Source organism: Alligator mississippiensis, chromosome 4, assembly GCF_030867095.1.
Source record: "Alligator mississippiensis isolate rAllMis1 chromosome 4, rAllMis1, whole genome shotgun sequence".
Taxonomy (NCBI): Eukaryota; Metazoa; Chordata; order Crocodylia; family Alligatoridae; genus Alligator; species Alligator mississippiensis.
Genome location: NC_081827.1, coordinates 56,835,617 through 56,856,196, shown reverse-complemented (window position 1 = coordinate 56,856,196; position 20,580 = coordinate 56,835,617). Strand labels below are relative to the sequence as shown.

The window sequence follows — 20,580 nt, the reverse complement described above, 5'->3', positions numbered from 1 at the left end:
AATCATGTCATGCAAGCCCCAGACCAGGACAACTTGATTTATTTCAACAAATTGTAAGAAAATATATACAGTGTATTGTTGAAAATTATTTTACAACAATACTAGGTAGTGGTTGTGTTCAAGTCCAGTCCAGGTCCTAAACTGGAATGGAAATTTTCCTGAAAACTTCAGGAGGGTTAGTGCTAGCCACTTTGAACTTTCTTACTTCCACTAAGCAATAAATTGGCATTCATAAATATATACCAGATATAGTTTAGGAAAAATAAAACAGTAGACTGAGAAAATATTAAGGTATTTGGAAACAACAAAACAAGGGTAACTGCTTTAGGAAAACCATTTTAATAAACTATTTTCTTGAGAAAAAGAATGAGAATTTCTTCTTACATAAGGGTTGATTAAAGTGGGTGGGGTAGTAAAAAATTAAAGAAATAGTAGTTCTCTAAATTCCCAATAAGTGTCTGAATTACCTGTACTGTAGATAAAATGTTTACATCAGCTTTTCTAAAGGGAGCCATCTTTGTGTATCAACCAGGGAAAATATCTCATTTAAAAATATCTGATTTAGAAATGAATAATGTTTTCATGACACTTAGAATATTTTTATTATTTCCTATTTTAAATCATCTTATAATTCCAACAGTGTAATTCTGTGATTTAATATTGGAGAACTACTTAACACGTTCTGCAATTTGGTTTGTAGATTTGTTAGCGAAAGTCAAGTTAAACAGAACAGTCAAGTAATTTTCTTTCTTAAATCACTTGTTTATAATTAACCACAAAAGCTAGAAAATAATATTGTTTTCTTCTAGTTTAATCCCTTTCCATATGGCAGACACTGATATCCCTTCTCCCCCTAATCTCCATACATTGTTTTTAGAAATGTAGCCAAAATAGCTCTACTCTATTGTCTTCTTTGTCTGCATACTAGTATCACTGTCAGAACAGCTCCACACACACAGTATAGTGTTAGTCAAATTGTGAACCCTTCTCTCATTACAGCAGCAGAGAACAGAATATTGAGAGACCAACATGAACAATGGCTACTACACATATTTTTGAGAGTGACTTACAACAATATATTAAAGGTCTAGAAAGCACTCCTAAAAATGGGAAAGCTGATGCAAAATTAAGCCTACATTATTTAACACTCATACTCTTCTTCTCATGTCTCTACACTACCTTTGACCATTTTGTTACTCATGCTTGTGCTTGTTTATTGTACTTTGCAAGATTTTCCATTGTATATGTGCCTTCGAGTCTCATACTGACTTAGAGTGTATTTTATATATGAGAAAATGTATGTATACATATGTAATATGTGTGTGTATATATGTGTGTGTGTGTACACACACACACACACACACACACACACACACACACACACACAAAGCAAAATGCAAGTAGAGACAACAGCCATTTCATTTTTAAACCTTACCCTCTGTATGACTCCTTTCCCTTCCTTATGACTCCTTTCCCTACCTTGTTTATGACAGATTAATGTTTAAAAGGGTAAAAATGATCTCAGGCCCTTATTGGTAGAATTTTTAGAGACGAGAAAAACAATAATGGTAGAAACTCCTAGAAAAAGGTATTGCAAGTGTGTGCTATTAGGAACAAATTGTCTGAAATATAACTTATATTAAACTATATTATATTAAACTAGCCAATTGCCGGTCAAAAATGCCGTGGGGGAGGGGATGGCTGGGGACAGCGTCCTGTGTCCAGCCCCGCCCCACCCCACCAACTTTGGGGCCAGGCCCGCTCCCCCTCTTCTCCCTGGCTGCTTCAGGGCTGGGGTCGGGGCCAAGGCCAGGGCCACCCCGCCATCTGCTCCATTGCCTACAACACCAGGGGCGCATGGCTAGCGGTGCTGGCCTTGCCCACCTGTCCTCTCCATTTTCACAGCCTGCAGGGAGCAGGGGCGATGGGGCCAACACTGCTGGCCCTACCTCTCACCATCCACTCCATCACCACTACTTGCAGGGTCAGGGGACCAGGGCCAGCAGTGCTGGCCTTGCCGTGGGGGGGAGGGGCCAGCGCTACTTGCCCATCTGCTCTGTCACCTGCCGGGGGGGTAGGGACAGAGGCCCAGGGCCAGGCTCGGTCCCCCCACCCTCGCCCCTGCTGCTTCAGGGCTGCTCCCCCCACCCCTACTTGGGGGGCCAGTGGGGACAGAGCCCAGCATCCACCCCTGCGCCCCTGTTCCCCTTGTCCAGCCCTGCCCCCCCAATTTGGGCCTGACCCTGTTCCCCTGCCCCCCCCCGTTGCTTCGGGCCCAACCCCATCCCCCCTGGCAGTTTGGGTTTGGGGCCACTCCCTCTGTCCCCCTCACTGTGGTGGCCCCAACCTCGTTTCCCCCCCTTTGTGCCACTGCCACCATCTCCTCCACGGAGTGGGGGGAAGGGACCACACCCTCTTTCCCCCACTCTGCCGTGGGGCTGAGCCTGGCCTCCCCACCCTCCCCGCAGCCATTGTGGGGCCTGGCATGCTTCCCCCCATACCCTCCTGTCACAACCAAATTAAGTAGTGCCCATATCACAAGCAAGTAAAACCATTTAAAACAGTTTTTTTCTGCACTAGGTTAACCAAGGGTAACAAATGATAACAACAGGGGTTTTTTTTTGCTGCGCATGTCAAAAAGAAATTTATAACTGCGACACCAACATGAAATAGAACTTAGCCTTCTGTGCTGTACATAAATCATTATAATTGGTCAAAATGACAGGGGAGTATCCCTACTACAAACACCCTAATGAAAACCACTATACAATTGGCGATTCTAATTAAATTTATGACATGGAGAAAAGCAATTGGCTAGTACACAAACAAAACCCCGCTGCATTTCCGTGAAGTCAGGGAGAGCGACTCCGTATACACCTGGAGACCTCTGACATAGGCATCAGAGTAAACTGACAATTTGATCACTTGTCAGTGCCCCCCCATGTCTCGACCCAATCTCAGACGTAAATCAACGACCTGCCGGCCCGACCAATTTTCTGCCCGACCATTTCTATCTGGCCACTTATGCAGACTGACCTACGAACTCTAAGCTGTAACTAACCAAGTATCTCTGACCTCTGTCTTTCACCACCTTGACAGCGTGAGTAAATAATCTTGCTTTACAACCGATAAGCGTCCGCCTAATTAATTCCACTCCAAACGTTACAAGTACCCGCCTGACGAACCCTTAACTGCCCGGGAGGGAGTCAGGGAGAGCTGCTGGCCGGCTGCCCTGGGTCCTGACACCTCCATGTTGGGGTCAGGCCGGACCCGCCTCTCCACCTTCCCTGTCGCTGTTTCGGGACCAGCTCAAGCTGGGCCAGGCCCCCCCACCCTGGTACATCAGTTAGGGTCTGCTGCTCCCCCCACATCAGGAGGGAGTCAGGCAGGAGAGAGGGGGGCAAGGCCAGCAGCGCTGGCCTCGGCCCCCCTTCAATATTTGCTGCCTGCAGGGAGCAGGGGTGGGCAAGGCCAGTGCTGCTGGCCTGGCACCCCTGCAGTGTCACGAACCTGCTCCATTCTGTACCAGCGCTGTCACCTTCAAGGAGCAAGGAGGGGGGATGGATGAAGCCAGCACAGCCCCACTCCATCCCCTGTGTCCCAACCATCATGGCGATGCTCCACTGCACCGCCACCTCCTGTTTGAACACTGTATTCACACTCTGACTGGTAGTTTCCATCAGTCAATCAGAGTGCAAATATGGCATTTTGGTCAGACAGACAGACAGACTACAGCTTTTATAATATTAGAGTATTCAAGCTTAAACATTTAAACAATAATTTCATCCTAAAAAGGATCTCAGGCCCTTTTATATAGCATTTTTATTTAGAGACAAGAAAAGATTTATGGCAGAAACTCCCAGAAAAAGAGGTATTGCAAGTGTATGCTATTAAGAACAAATTATCTGAAATGACTGTTATATTAAATAAAGTAAGAAAACTATTTTTCAAAACTCAACAGCAAACCAACATATATATATATACACACACATATTGATCCCTTAAACAGTCTTAATTATCTAAGATTTATATTGTACATTTTTCAAGGATTCTGCTTAATAAAGCATGTTATAAAAACTGCATCCACAACAGGTACAGACATTACAATTTGACTGGTATAAGTGATCAGAAATTGGTCTATGCCCATTACACAACAGAAATTTGGCACACAGAGACTAGTTTAAAAATGGTGGAACCTAGTTTAAAATTTGCCCAACTCTCTCCACATCCACCACCAAAGGGCAAATATGTGTTCTGTTTGCCAACTACCCAAACTATGCCACTTACAGAAAACTGCATAACTTAGATCAATTCTGCCTTAAGCTTTTTGAATGTCTGTCTGTAGCCCCAGTGTTCAACTAAACAATGAATACAGCTCAACATGTAAGCATATACCTACCGATAGTCCATTTTTCAACCACCTAACGGTTGGAATTGGTTTTCCTGCAGCTACACAAGGCCAATACAGGTCACTGCCTATATCTCTCTCTGTGTCATTGATATGCTCTACCCATTCTGGAGATGCTAAAAAACAAACATATTAGAATACCTTGTAAACATTAGATATATACATTAGATATATATAAGTATATATACAGTAAAAATGCATATCATCGTCATAAATAAATCATCACTATTTATTAGTATTTAGTTCTATTAATGTTTGCTTACTCAATATTTCCCAAAAAATTAAGCAATAACACTAAGTCCTAAAAGCCAATATATACTGCCGAAACATAGTATGTGTATTTTTGCACAAACCAATGCTATGTATTATAGATAACCCTGAACTAGCTCTGAATGACAAACCCAGGTACTGAAAGCACTGCTTGGCATGGCACTCTGCCCAGGGTAATAATGTAGCTGAACTGCTTCTTCTATTTCAGCTAAACAGCAAAGCAGCATTGCTTTGCATTGCTTTACATGATGCAGACAGCCTCTAGAAGGCCTTTCCTAACTCAAATTGAAGCACAAGGGTTCTTTATTTAAAGCTCAGTCCTGTAGGCTCTCATGCATAAGCCATGATTATAGATCAGCAGTGCTCCATCTATCCAGCTCTGCGAGCCAGATGAGTGACACAGGGCCAGTCCCCAGGTACAATCCATTACACCAGATCTAGCTGCAAAGCAACCCCATGCTTCAAGCATGATACGTTGCACAGAGCTACATCATCTGAATGGCCGGTGGGTATTCAGGGATACATGCTATATAGAAGGGACAGGACTGGGAGGAAAGGCGGGGGGGGGGGGGTTGCCCTCGATGTCAAAGAGTAACTCACATCATCAAGAATTAGCCTAGGGGTGGAGGAAGGTCAGGCAGAGGCACTATGGGTCAAACTTCAAGGGGGGCAAGGCGAAAGGGATCTTACGGTGGGTGTCTGCTTTAGACCCTGCCAAGGGGTTGAGTCAGCCAGGTCTGACTGTTCGCATAGGTTCCTAGCTGAAATACAAGACCTCTACCTTATCCAGGAGGTGCACTGCCCCACTAGGGGAGATGCCTTGCTGGACCTGGTTTTGGCCACTGGGGATGACCTGGTGAGGGGACTGCAGGTCGTTGACCACGTGGGTGACAGTGATCATCACCTGCTGGAATTCACCATCCAGTGCAGGGTGTTGAGGGCTTATAGCAAAACTAAAGCCCCTGACTTCAGAAGGCCCAACTTCAATGAATTTAGGAGAATAGTGGGGGAGGCACTGAGGGTCCAAAACTTAGAGTATATGGGAATCCATGAGGGATGGTCATACCTTAAGAGGACGATCCTCCAGGCTTCAAGTGTGACAGTCCTCGAGAGAAAGAAGTGGGGTAAGAGTGCTCTGAAACCCCCATGGCTCAGCAAAGGCATTCGAGAATGCCTGAGGGCCAAAAGGGAGGCATACACCCACTGGAAGAGAGGGGCTATCACCAAGGAGGAATACTCCTCCTTGGCCCGTGAGTGTAGGAGGGTCATTAGGAAGGCCAAGGCGGGGGTGGAGCTCAGGCTAGCAACCAGAATTAAGGACAACAAAAAGTCCTTCTTCAAATACATTGGGAGTAAGAAGCGGGCACTGGGTAATGTAGGGCCCCTGTTAGATTCAAATGGTAATCTTATGGCTACGCCAGATGAGAAAGCTGAAATCTTTAAAAAGTTCTTTGCCTCTGTATTCTTGGACAGGGAACAGGACAGCTCTCCCACCACAAGTAAGGGCAATCTTGAGGATAGCACTGCCAGGCCTCGGGTCTGCACAGAAGTAGTTAGGGACCTTCTGGAAGGGCTGGATATTTTAAAATCTGCGGGTCCTGATGCTCTTCACCCATGGGTGTTGAGGTAGCTGGTGGGGGTCATTGCTGTGCCCTTGGCCCGGCTGTACGAGCGATCGTGGTCCACGGGCCAGCTGTCTGGAGATTGAAAACTAGCTAATGTGGTCCCCATCTATAAAAAAGGGAGAAAGGAGGACCCAGGAAACTATAAGCCCATAAGCCTCACATGGGTCTTGGGGAAAATCCTTGAAAAAATTATCAAGGAGCACATCTGTGAGGGGCCAGCAGGGGAGATCATGTCCAGGGGAAATCAACATGGGTTCATCAAAGGCAGGTCCTGCCAGACCAACCTGATGGCCTTTTATGACCAGGTAACTAAATCCCTGGATGATGGTGTCGCCGTGGACGTAGTCTTTCTGGACTTTAAGAAGGCCTTTGACACTGTTTCTTACCCCATTCTCATTAATAAACTGAGCGACTGTGGCATTGATGCCTACACAGTTGGATGGGTCAAAAATTGGCTGATGGGGCGCACCCAGAGAGTGGTGGTGGACGGGTCGTACTTGACCTGGTGGGATGTGAACAGTGGGGTCCCCCAGGGCTCGGTCCTGGGGCCTTCACTGTTCAATATCTTCATCAGCGACTTGGACGAGGGGGTGGAAAACATGTTGTCCAAGTTGGCTAATGACACCAAGATGTGGGGAGAGGTAGGCATGCTCAAAGGGAGAGAGAGGCTGCAATTAGACTTAGACTACAGAGGTGGGCAGATGGTAATAGGATGGGCTTCAATGTAGATAAATGCAGGGTGCTGCACCTTGGGAGAAGGAACCCACAGCATACATACAAGCTGGGGAGCTCCCTCCTTGTGAGCACAGAGGCAGAAAGGGATCTTGGAGTCATTATTGACTCCAAGATGAACATGAGCTGCCAATGCCAGACCGCAGCCAGCAAAGCCAACAGCACCTTGTCGTAAATCCAGAGATACATCTCAAGCCAGTCCAGAGAAGTGATACTTCCCCTCTATGCGACATTGGTCCGGTCTCAATTGGATTACTGCATCCAGTTCTGGGCACTGCACTTTAAGAAGGATGTGGCCTGGCTTGAAAGGGTTCAGAGGAGGGCCACCCGCTTGGTTGGAGGGCAACAGGGCAGGCCCTATGAGGAGAGGCTGAGGGACCTGAACCTGTTCAGCCTCAGCAAGCGGAGGCTGAATGGGGATTTGGTGGCTGCCTACAAACTTGTTAGGGGAGATCAGCAGCAAATAGGGAGGGTCCTATTCCCCCCACCCACACCTGGGGTGATGAGGAACAATGGCCAGAAGCTGCTGGAGAATAGGTTCAGGTTAGAGATTAGGAGGCACTACTTCACTGTCAGGGTAGCTAGGATCTGGAACCAACTTCCTAGGGAAGTGGTCCTCGCTCCTACCTTGGGTAAATTCAAAAAGAGATTGGATGAACACCTGCCTGGGGTCATGTGATCCCAGCATGCGCTGGAACCAGTGGTGGGGGGTTAGACTAGATGATCTATTCAGGTCTCTTCTGACCCTTAATTACTATGAAACTATGAATCTGGGGTCCTCACAGGTCCAGAAATTTGGTGGTGAAGGAGAGGCGGCAATATTCATTGTCATGCTTCCTGCCCACCACACTTCTGTTGCCAAATTGCTAGATTTGTGCGTTGATCGGATGTGACCCCATAGGCAAATGACATGGCTCTGCTGGCAAAATCCAGTCTGCAAGCTGTCAGTTGAATACCACTATTATAAATTAATTTTAGTAGTTGTATACATCTCAGACAGTGCAGAAGAATAAGGTGTACTTTACTCATGGCGTTCTCCACGTATCTGTAATACTAATTCCTATCAAAACTTGACACTTGCTAATTAACTAGTGCATGATACCAGTGTGTATTATGCTGACCAACATTCTCACACTGAAATTAAACTTTATCTATTCATCTGTACCAATCTGTTGCTATTTGTTTTAGATTGTAAGCTCTTTGGGGCAAGCACCATCTCTGTATTCCTGGCATAATGGTGGCCAGATCCATAGTTTGGGCTCACTGGGTGCTGACAGAAGTGCCATTTCTCATGCAACCAGCCCCCTGAAAGTCTGTCATATTTTTGATAGACTTATCTTCTTATAGGACTTTTTCTGTTACAACGAATAAACGCACACCATTTTATTAAAAGTATGAAGCAACAAGAACTAATTTCAACAACAAGCCATGCTCTACATTCCAAGAAATGCTATAATGAAGGTTTCTTTATATGGGTAGTTATATAGAGGCCAGGGCATCAAGAACAGGGAATCTTCTAAATTAGAAAGTCAGCAATTAATATAAAGTAAGGATTAAGTTAGTGATTAAGTACAAATTACAACAACAGTAACAGAATGCTTGGTATTACCATACAGGCCTCATAATTGTAAAATATTTTTTATGGGGCAAAATGAGAAATGGAAGCGGCAAACCATGACTGCCCAAGAGTTTAAAATAATACCAGTCACCTTAACAAGATGATTAGTTCAGATTAATTACACATATTAACTATGTAATGGCATAGTAAGGTGATATAAATAAACAATATAAAGTTAGAGATAACAAGGAATGAACTGAACATTGTATATTACTGAGGTTTTCACAAAAGATATCTGGAATCGAGAAAATATTGTAAAACTACGTAAAAAGCACCCACAAATTTTGCTTACACTAAGTGATGCAGGTCAAATTAATTAGCATCATTCACTTATAACAAACAGATATGACCTCCGTAACACAGGGAGATAGGTTATAATAGGGATCATTAACTGCCTCGGAGAATGATACACCTTGGAGAATGGTCTTGTGTACTAAGCAGATAAGGAGAAGTTTGTCACTATTAGAGACAAGAGAAATTTAATGATGGAACATTACAAAAGAGAAAAAAATTGTTGGAAGACAGCAAACATGACTGGGATCTGGGATCTTTGGTCTTTTACAAAATAATTTGATTAAAACAGAAAAAAAGACATTTACATTTTCATTAAAGTGAAGCACAAAAAGCTCAAAAGAATAATTAACCTTTTCTATAAACTAGCTGAATAGGCAGCAAAGCTAAGGCAAGGTAGATATTTAAAAAAAATCTTGATGACAATTTTTCAAAAGCGTATTTGGATATGGATATATAACATACTTTTGTATAGAGAGACTCTCTCTTGACATCTCCCACCCCTGCCATTCTAGGTGTCCTCCCATGTGTTTTGTGTATGTGTGTATATACATTTATACATACAGGAGGGGAAGGAGGGGGAGAGAGAGAGATCTGTAAGTACGAAGGAAGAGTAAGAGAGAGTCAAAAGAGCCAAACAGTGAAGACACAAGGAAACATATTGCCTTTTTTTTCTTCCTGGCAATTCAACTGTTCTACAATAAAATTAATTAGTTTTCATTGTGCATTGCTTATGCTAATACTAATATTTGCACACTGCTGTCATGGAATACATACAGCTAACACAATGAACCAAACTGAGCATTTGTCCATTTAACAGATGATTTCTATGCTTGTCCCAGAATGCATGAATTTTATTTTGTTTTATTAACTGAAACAGCAATGTGTCAAAACGATGCAGTTACATTGCACTGACATTAAAGGTGAAAACACAGGTGCTTCACCAGATATGAAACTGTACCATAATTTGTGGAAAATCAAAATGTTCCATCTACCTTGAACATAAACTCGTGCTTGATGTTTATCTTTTCCTTTATAGTTTTCAGCTTCACATTCATAAATTCCTTCATCTTCATACTGAATATTGAAGATCTTGAGAACTGCACCAGACATGCTTATCTCAGCAGTGGCTGGCATGGGTTCAAGATACTTACTCCACCTGATTCCAGGAACAGGGCTTTGAAAAGATACAATACCACAGGTCAAGCATTGTTTAAGAATTGGCTTTTAATTTGTACAATGCAAAAACATATGTGCTGTTGAAATGTTTTTGTATTTAAAATCCTGACCTTATGCTCTCCGTGTTATACAAAACCAAGTACAGTAGTCTACAACAAATTTGAAAGATACTTACTTCCCGAGTGCAAAACATTCCAGGGTCACATTTTGTCCAAGAAGGGCATATGTATCCTTGAACTTGACCTTGATATCAGCAGGATATACTTTAGCACCTGCCATTAAAAGAGATGATTATAACTTGCAAGTCCAAGACAGAAATGAACACAGCTATTTTAACTTCTAAAGCTGAAAAAAATATTTAAACTTCTAGAATTATTCTTTACATTATGTGATATCATGTCCATAAAGTCTGATTTAGCTCTGATGTTTTGGTAATAAAAGACCTACAACATAAACAGATGTAAACTGCAAGTATAACGATATCTAGTAAAAATAAGGGAGAAAAATACATGAACAGTCAAAGCCTAAACAGCTTATTTCTATAGTATCCTTAGACAAAGTGTGGATGGAATAATTTTTGTTACTGGAAAATTTAAGTTTACCCTCTTCTCTTTTGCAGGCATAAAGGGACCTGGAAGTTTTGTTGTATGAAGGTATAAGGAGTGGTGACATACCAAAAGTTATGTGGGGATATCAAACCCTACCTACCAGTAAACTCAGCATTACATGTTTCCCCTTTGCCATCAGATGAAGGATTCAGCCTGTGCAGTGGGTCAAGGAAGAGCTAAGGACAAGATCGACAAGCAGCCACTAAGTTTCACTGAGTATTGTGACTCGCAGAATGGAAAATCTAACAGACACAAGGGCTACTGAAGTCCTGAATTTACAGAGCAGTTCTGTTGTTCCATGGTATAAAGGATAGGGGAGGATCCTTCCTTTATCATGCCACTGCAGGGCCCAGAGTCTAGGTATTACTGAATATAAGGTACTTCTTGCTAATGTACATGTGATGTTATCAAGCAGTTCTAATTTTTACATGTATAGGAAATATGTGCTCATAAAGATTTAACAGGAGTTACTATACAGTTTTTACCCCGTTTTCTCTCAAGACAGAAATTCTAAGGTGAGCCCTATGTTAAAATGCCAAATCAAATACTTGATAAATTCAGACTCAAATATAAGCATCAACATTTACTATATGAAAAATATGTATCCTTTGATACAACAGGCCCAATTTGTACAAATTAAATCAAGCATGAATCAAATACAGCACAGGATTCCAGTGACTGACATTCTAACATAGCAGGAAGGGTAGGATTTACTCTTTCTTTTTACAATATTTACAATTTTTTAAAAAAACAGCACAGAAAAATCTAGTAACAAGGAAACAAAGGGAAAGCTCAAGGGACTGGCACAAAGATGTAGAGCCTTTAATCGATTTCTGGTTTACCAAGTACAGGTTTCCCTACTTTTCAAAAAGATCAGGATCAGTGGCCTGTGTCCCAACCTGTGTGGAAATGATGTGGATCATGGAAATGATGTGGCTCATTGTATTTGAATGCTTACAGAATATCTTTGAAGCAAATTGTGGCAGTGCACCTTTGGTGCCTGCCACTTTAAGGGCAGGAGCAAGCAGCTGCCAGGTGCCTGATGAGGGTGGCCATTTTCAAACATAGGCCGGAGAGGCAGCAGTCTGTGTTGAGCAGCCAAGGAGGCAACATCGGGCTGAGATGCTCCTGGAACACCTTGGAGGTAAGGGTGAGGCTATGGGGAAGGAGGAGCCCTCACTAGTCCTGGATGTGACCTGAAACTGTTCCATGATGGGGAAGGGAGGCCTGGTGGGGCTCCTAATGGCATGGGAGCCCCAAGAGATGCCAAGCCAGTTACCTTCCCAGAGAAAGGTGAGGAGGGGCACCTCATAATCCCAGCCCCCACACCCTAGTGGGTAACCCAGCAAGGAGGTCAGCAGGACCAAAGGGAGTCCAGAGTGGGGCAACATGCCCAGAGCAAATGAGGGGCTAGGTGCCCAAAGTTTGGGAAAGGGCATGGAGCCTAGCAAGAGGAATGGAGTCTAGTGAAGAGGCAAGGAGCCTAGGGGTTAGGAGCCCCAACTGTGTGTGTGGGGCAAGGAGCCCAGTATGAGTAAGGGGCATGGAGCCCAATGAGAGAGGCCAGAGTTAGGTGCCAGGATATGATAACATCTTGGATGTCATCTGCGAGGCATGGGCCATGGTGTAGGGACAGAACGGAGTCATGGATAGCACCTCCTGGCATCAGGGCATAGAATGGGCAGCCTCCTGCATTTACCACCAGTTTATTGTAATAGCAAAGTTGTGGCAGGCAACACTAGGCGAACTGCCCTATGTAGACAGGTGGGTGGGCTGACTTGAGACCTGACCCTGAGAGTGTCTCCTGTCACATAACCATTCCAAAATGCTATTTTACTGACTTAGCACATAACTCTTCTTACAAAGCTAAAAGTAGTTGAATAAATTGGAAAAATTAAAATATAAATAGGATAATTTAGGTACACAAATCTAAAAATAAATACTTACCGTCTGCTTGGGGAATAAGTGGAATGAATTTGCTGAATACACTCTTTGTGATTGAAGGACTGGATACAAAACATGAATAATTGCCTCTATCTGATGCTTCTACATTTGCGATATAGAGATTGCCATTAGTCTGTGACACAAATCGTCGTTTGTCCATAGTAATGAATACAGGAAACTCATTCAGAAGCCAGCGATAACTGAGATCATCTGGAGGAAAATATTTTCTCATTAATACTAAAATAAACAATCATTATATCAGCTACTTGTACAAAATCAATCCACCATATGTTTTTGGTATCAGCTCTGTTCATATAATTGTCTGTTCTTAAGCAAAATATGCAATATTAATGATGAAATAAATAATGTTAATGCATAGAAGCTAATTTGAAACCAAGAGAACCCACCAGTTTATTAACTGATTTAGTTCTCTTTGGTATGTAGATTAGTTTTATTGAGGAGTTACATAACACGTAAATGCACACATCTCTAAGTGGCAAATTAGATGATCAAAACTAGAGGAGAACAAAATGCATTTGCTGGTTCTTTTACAAAGTCAGCTGTAATTCTGGAAAACCAAAACAGGGAAATCAAAATAATCATTTAGGAATTAATCCGTGCCTTATTACGGATACAGTGTTGTTAAAAAGTTTTAAATAAGTATACCTCACACCTTGCAGCCAAGAATGCAATATTCATTGGACCAAAAGAGAAGCCAGCAAAGGGGGGCACAGCTCTGTGGCTCAGTGAGGAGGGCTCACCCCTGGACAATGGAATGAAAAGGGAAGAAGTCTGGGGCCCTGGTTCCTACACCCAAAATGTTAATTAATCGTATTATACATATGTAATTGTACTTGATTTATTGTCCAACTCAAATCTTTATATTATAATTGAATAGCTTAAAATAAAGAAAAAATTACCAGAAAACTAGCAGTGGATTCTGCATAAACATTCATAGATTAATAGAGTTGGAAGGGATGTCAGCAGGTTATTGAACCTCAGAGTCAGGGAAGGAACATCCCTGTTTAAATCAGTCTTCCAACTGTTTGTTCAACCTTCATTTAAATTTCCCATGTTCTGATTTAAGACCATTATTTCTTGTCCTGTCTAATGCAGCCACAGAGAACTCTCTGCTGTCACCCTTACGTAACAACCCTTTTGTATTTGAAGACTTATCAAATTCCTCTTCAGACTTCACTTCTCCAGATTAAATAATCCCAGTTCTTCCAAACATTCCTCATATGTCGTTTTCTAGACCTGTTATTATTGCCCTTCACTAAACTTATTGACAATATTCCACATAAACAAGGGAGAAAAATCGCTTTCCATGACCTGTACACTACACCCTTGTTAATATGTCCCAGTATGCTATTGGCTATTTTGCGAATACTTAACTCATATTCAGTTTGATGTCCACCATAATCCCAGGTTATGTTCCTGCATTATTGTACCCTAGTCAGTCATTCCCTAGTCTGTATTTGTGCATTGTTCCATCCCAAGCCCAGTACTTGGCACTTGTCCATACTGATTTTCATCTAATTTATTTCAGACCATACTTTGGGATATACTTTTCTTGATTCTAGGCTATATGTATGGGGAAGTTTCTTCTTACAATAGGCTATTCATCTAAAACTATACTGGCTCCCTATTCCCAACATAAGCAGGGATTTTTTTTTAATTTACTATTTTATTTAATATTTGATGTCCATTCTCCATATATCCAGGAAGCAAAGAAGACCATTAGTTTGGCAAAATGATATAACTGTAATGAATATAGTAAAAGGATCCAGACATCTTTGCTCAAAAACTTAAAGGATCAACCTGTTCTCCACTGGATTTAAAATATCCAATGATGTAATTGTTTTGTGCCTATCTTCATGCATACTTAATTGAATCTACGTTGTAGAGGCCACCAGTACCTTTTCCCCATTTTTAGACAAATGTAAAAAAATAAATACATTAAAAAAAATCAGGTAAACATATACCTTTCCTTTTCAATTTAAAAAAAATACTGAAAAATGGAGACATTTCAGATGCAATTACCTGGGAAATGGTAAGGAGGCTCGCAAAGAAGCACTACTCCAACACCCTCCCGCACTTTAACTTCATAGCGTTCCTCAGGGGGAAAAGGATCAAGGTCTAGAAAAAAAAGAGAAAATATAGTTTTTCAATGTAAACAAATTATCTACTTTTTAGATATAAAATATATAGACCCTTCAGAGATGAACATAGAAATGCAACAATCTTTGATACTTTAAATGTAGGATAGTTTGTTTGTTTTAAATCTGGCATCATTAACTGGAGTGGCTCTGAGTGTATGGCCTCTCTTCAGAGCTGTGGGACAGCTGCCAGCAGAGAAGATAGCTCACATCAGCTTTGAGTGCTCATCCTAGAACCTTGCTCGGGTACTGTCTTGGGAAAGGTGGGGCAGCATGGTCCACTCTGAGTACCTGGGCTGGTCTCAAGCGGTTTTCTCTGTTTAACTGCCAGTTGTTTGTGCACCAAAGCGAGAGTGAGTGGGCATGACTTATTTTGTTGGCAACAGACCCAGAGTTGTGAGTAAAGCCATATAAACATGGCCTAACTGTTCTATTCCTCAGAGTCAAAAAAAAGTAATGCAGACTTTTGCTCCTAATAAATAGTGTTTAGAGCAGGCACCTGAGGAGGGGAAGGGTAAAATCTTTCTATCTGTACAAACATGGCATCTCTGCAATAATGCAGGCTGCTCAAGAACTGCTGGACTGCAAAGTAGTCTAACCATGTCTTATATACCAGAAGCTCTGAGACGGCTCAGTGGGTGCCTCAGCGGCAGTAGGAGTCCTCAAATATCTTGTTAAACCAGCTTTGTGATCCTGTTCCATCACTAGAGCAATGGGTGATACACCACAGACTGCTGACCACCTCCTCACGTGTGCAGTGCAACACACCTGCGTACCCAGGATGAGGACCTGGTGAGTGTAACAATAAGGCAGTTGTGTGGCTCCACCACATTAATGATATGTAGAGAGGGAAAGGAAGTATATGAGAAAACTGATGATGGCAACCATGCTAAACCAACAAAGACGTACATTATATTGAATGTGATCATTTGGTTTGTTTATTTTTTAAAGTGAACAACTACCCTTCTTTTATCATGGTCAGTTATCATTTCTGTCTGAAATTAGATGGTAAGTAGTTGGGGGCAAGAACTATTCCTTTCTAAGTATTTGCATGATAGGAAGTGCAAAGTGTGTATGGGAACAATGAATGGGTCTGCTAAAGGCTGCAGACAACAGCCAAAAATTCAGAACTATGCAGAATCCTTATCACAGAAATCACCCAAGCTAAATTCATTCAGATTATTTAAACTCTTTCTGTTGGTCTGCAGCTGTCTTTCCCTTTTACAGATTTCCTAAGACAGCTAAAATTGTGTCTCTCCAAGATCTAACCAAAACTTAAGTTCATAAGTAATCAAGCAGAAACAATAAGAGCTAATTGGGACAAAGGGGCATATGCATCTATACAGCAAGATATTAAGTAGGAAATATAGTTAATTCGCCATTTTAATTGAAAGGCAAAGTAAAACAAATACAATAGACCAGTAGAAGAATGTAAAAGTATTTAATTTCCCAAAAAAGAGAAATACTGGGATGAAGACTGAAACCTTTGATGCATTTTTAGCCACAAACAGGCTGTGTGGTAATATATACCTGATAAAAATGAAACATGTAAAGGATTCTCTAAAGAGAGCTGTAACAGTCCCATGCCTCATTCCCCTGCCTATGGCAGTGCAGATGGCTAGATCACACATGTGAGCCAGCACTGTGCCAACCAGAAGTGTGTTCTCAATTGGCCCAGAGCCCCAAGGCAATGGGCCAAAAGCACGCCAGAGGCAGAGGGAAATGGCAGCAAGGGAACTGGAAGTGGATCTGGCCATTCTTGCCCTTGCCAGTGCAGCCTGGGAAGAGACAGACACTCTCTGTGTTATGGGGGAAGCCAAGGAGGTGCTGGACATGTGCCGCATAGGGGCTAGGCAGCCAGCTGCTACCTCCGTGGTAGCTAGTAAACCAGCTGCATTCTTCTTAACAGAGACTCATAGGGAAGCCATGTATACTGTGGTCACTGGGAGCACCTGAGAGACACCACAGGAAGGCCCCTCGGTAGGTGGAACTGAGCTGGGTCCTACCCGCAGTGCAGCAGGGGCTGAGCATGCACCCAGAAACCCTTGCCTGAGGACCCTACCCCAGTGGAGCTGAGAACAGGTACTGGGGAAGAGCTGGTACTTCCCCAGGTACTGGGGAAGAGCTCCCCAAAGCAGTCCCTGAACTGCCTGGGCCCACCAGGGACCTGTGGACCAGGAACCTGCCAGCAGGTAGCTAGGAGGGAGAACAGGCCTTGTCAAGGCATGAGAGTGGCCACCTGAGGTGAAGCCAGACCTGGCCCAGGGTGAGTATGGGAAGGGTCTTCCCAGAGAGGGCACACTGCCAGAAGGCCCAAGGGGCCCAATAGCAAGATGAGGGGTGTATAAGGCCTGAAGTAGCTCGCACCCCAACAAGGGGGAGAAGCGGAGGGCAGTGAGGCACCAGTGCCCTTCCTGGCTGCCAAGCCAAGCCATTTTGAGTTAAGTTTAGTTGCCCTGTTTAGTTGCCCTTCTTTTATGCTCCTGCATCAATGTGAGCAGGGACCAGATCCATAAGCATCAGCATAACCCTGTGGGGTGACCCAAATGGCAAACATCTACAATGTCCCAATGAGAGCGGTGTAATCTCCTGTGCCATTCACCTGGGTGTCAAGTATGGGGTTTCCTCTCTGACTTCGCTGTTGCTTTGGGGAAGAAACAGTTCTGTTAGTAGGGTGACTTTGGTCGGTTCCCCAGGGGGTCTTGTCTGCCATGTCTTTGATGGAAAAATAATTATAACTGGGAGAAAGATGGTTAGTCCCGTCCCTCCTGATGCCTCCCTTTGGTCGTCACAGCTGTTCTTCCTGCTTGGGGCTGTGCCTCCCCTACATCTCACCTAATGCCAACCAAAGATGTCATCATTTGAACAGTTGGAGTTGGTATACCGTACGCCTTGGTGCATCGGCTCCCTAGATTTATGGCAGTAGGATTGGGACGTTATTTTGGCCTGACTGTTCCTTACTGTCCCTTTGCCTCATCTATGCATCCTCCTGATCAGATGTCATCCTGTCCCCCCGCGTGTCGTTCCCTCTTCAGGCTTGGTACTTGCTGCGGGCCAATTGCGTATGGATCCTTGCCCTGCTTGGTCCTGTCCAGCTCCAGCCTACATTGTGGTCATCTGATATCCACGGAGACTTTGTCAGTAAGTCTTTGTGCACTCTCTGCCCCTGACCTCTTGCACAAACCCCTTCCTGGGGCAGCCACCAGGTCCCTGCACTGAGACCACTTTTGGTCCCCTCTGCTGGTCTTCCACTGGGTCTTTTATCCTGGTTTCCGGGGCCCAGCCAACCAATCAGTCCCAGAACTGACATAAAGCATGCCCACACTAATGGGGAAGCTGGTCCCAGCTCCTTCTGGCTCGGCTTTTTTTTCTCTTTTCTTTTTCCTGTGGCGGCTCCGCCTGCCGCAGTTTCACTTTCGTCACGCTCCATTTCCAGTGTGGCATCCTGCTATCTCCACTCCTCACCCAGCAGAGGTAAGTTTTTTCCATGAGCAGTAATAACACCCAAGTGAAAAAGGGTGGAGGAGACCCATAGAAGATGCAGTGGGGAGGAGGAACCCCACAGAAGATGCACCACTACAGTCACACCTGGCCCACAGAACTACTGGATCACCTCCAGGCAAGTACAAGGTCATCTTTGGAACATCAAGTCATGGCAGGAAAGAGAGTCAGCTGTGACATGGCCCAGGGGCACAGGGCACACCCATGATGTTGAGGCAGTAGCACCAGGCATGAGCCTGTCACAAGAGCCTAGCCACATATTATATTTTACCTGGGTGTAGTCAGGTTTTACGCTGTAAATAAAATAAAATGAACATATGGTGTGGAGCCATAAGTTGGTGTAACTCAAATCAAGTACAGTGTCACCCCAAGAAAAATCAGGGCTAAAATTACAGTAGTTTAAGTTAACACCAGAGTATTTATTGCATGTCTTGGGGCAGCTGTTTGTACACACTACAGGCAGCTATCCGTGGAATAGCTGCATATCTGCCCACTACAGCTTCTGGTGAGATTTACATTGAAGTATAAAACTAATGTATGTTACACCAGTGTAAGTGTTGTGTCTTTCTAAAACCAGAAGTGTAAAGCTTCTGCAGGTACAATTTACTCCCTGAGGAGCCCCTTAGCTACTCCACACAAATAGAAGCATTTAAAACAAGAAGAAGAAGAAAATAAAGCCCTGTTGCCCTGTCTCAGACACTGGAAGGGGACCCCTGCAGCCCAGCCCTAACTTAGTACTCTGGCCCCTCAGTGCAGCAAATAGTTCAGCCTACCTCTTGTCTTTGGCTCACAAATGTTACCTCACATTTTGCTGCCCTGATGCTCTTCCCTCTGAGGTTCTGAAGCTCCTGGTGAGCCAGTTCCTTATCAGCTGCAGCTATTCAACAGGGCTAGCTGCCCCTTCTTAAAAGGACAGGCAATGACTTAATGTTTTGAATGGAGATGACTCAGAATGCCCTTATTCACTGAAAATCTACAGTAGATGTGGGTTCAGAAAAATCTATGCCATTTCCATCTGTCAAAATCAGAAGTGTAACTAGCCAGAACTGTGCCTGGGACAGTCCCCCATCTCTCCTCCCCCTGTATGTTTTTTTGCAAAGCTCTGGCTCTGGAGGCTCCAGGAGTGGGCAGCATGCAGGAACCATAGCTGGAGTTCAGTACTGCTGACGGGAGGTGTCACCTCATTTTCTCACCCCAGAAACCCATGTTGAGTAAAAAATGGGGTTACATCTCCCCCACAGCAGCAGCAAACTCCACTTCTGCTCCAGAATGACCTTTCTCAGGGTATCTTTCACTCACCATTTATACACCCTCCTGCACTGCTGCCACTGTCACACTCCTGCCAGAGCTACAGCCAGAAAGCTGCTGGAGGGGACCTAGTGCAGGAGGGTAAGGTGCCTCCTGCTCCATTCTGGCATCCCCCACCTTAAGGCAGTGTCTGGGGTTCATGAGTGATGTCCTCCAGACAAATCCTCTCCTTGGTGCAAAACTCTCTAATGTCCTGTAATTCTGATACTATGTTTCATTTCTCTTCACTTTGACTTGATGCTATTTTAAATCTATTGAAAAGATTGTAAAAATTATTAGTAGCATCTGTTAATGACAAATATAAAACAAACTAATGACTACTTAAAAGTGGCTGAAATTGTGCTTGAGGAAGGAAGAAATCTAATTATCATTATCTTCATATTTATTTCAAATATCTCCAATAAAAATATGTAAAAATATATATGTGTAGATGTTTAACATGTGTTATGTTTAAGATAAATGTTATGAATGAGCACCATGACTTCAAAGACCCAGAAAAGAAAACCTACACACACATACAAAACATTATGTTATTGCTGAATTGAATGGTTTGTGCCAGAGTTCAGTGTGCATAATCACTACTTGTTTATTATTTAATAATTACAAAGAACGTGAATCCCTGAACTCTGACAGACATCCATTATTATCCAAGGTACAATAACTGAATAATCATCATACGGTTATAACCAGCATTCCCTCTAAGCTGGGTGGTACGTGTGCTGGTTATAAACATACAATTAACAACTTAAGCTTTATTATGGAAATGTTTCTATTCCATTTGGCTACAGCAATCTTAAGCTATCACATGATTTACATGTTGTTTTGGGCAAAAAGGAGAGAGCTCAGCTCCTGAGTCTCCTCTGCCTGAGCTGAAAAACACCTACACATTTATGTGGAAGAAGGATAACATTACCCAAAATGAAGAAATGTATATTCA

The 20,580-nt window shown here is 43.3% G+C and overlaps 1 protein-coding gene across 14 annotated transcripts in view; it reads right to left on the bottom strand.

Moving 5' to 3' along the window:
* Positions 1-20,580, bottom strand: part of CNTN1 (contactin 1) — a 470,483-nt gene that overhangs the window by 141,878 nt on the left and 308,025 nt on the right. For all 14 annotated transcript variants that reach the window (XM_059726013.1, XM_059726000.1, XM_059726001.1 and 11 more), the window contains 5 exons: positions 14,719-14,814; positions 12,679-12,885; positions 10,299-10,395; positions 9,940-10,121; positions 4,400-4,524 (listed from right to left, as the gene is read on the bottom strand). In XM_059726013.1, coding sequence (XP_059581996.1) covers positions 4,400-4,524; positions 9,940-10,121; positions 10,299-10,395; positions 12,679-12,885; positions 14,719-14,814 — 707 coding nt within the window. The remainder of the gene's footprint in view (positions 1-4,399; positions 4,525-9,939; positions 10,122-10,298; positions 10,396-12,678; positions 12,886-14,718; positions 14,815-20,580) is intronic.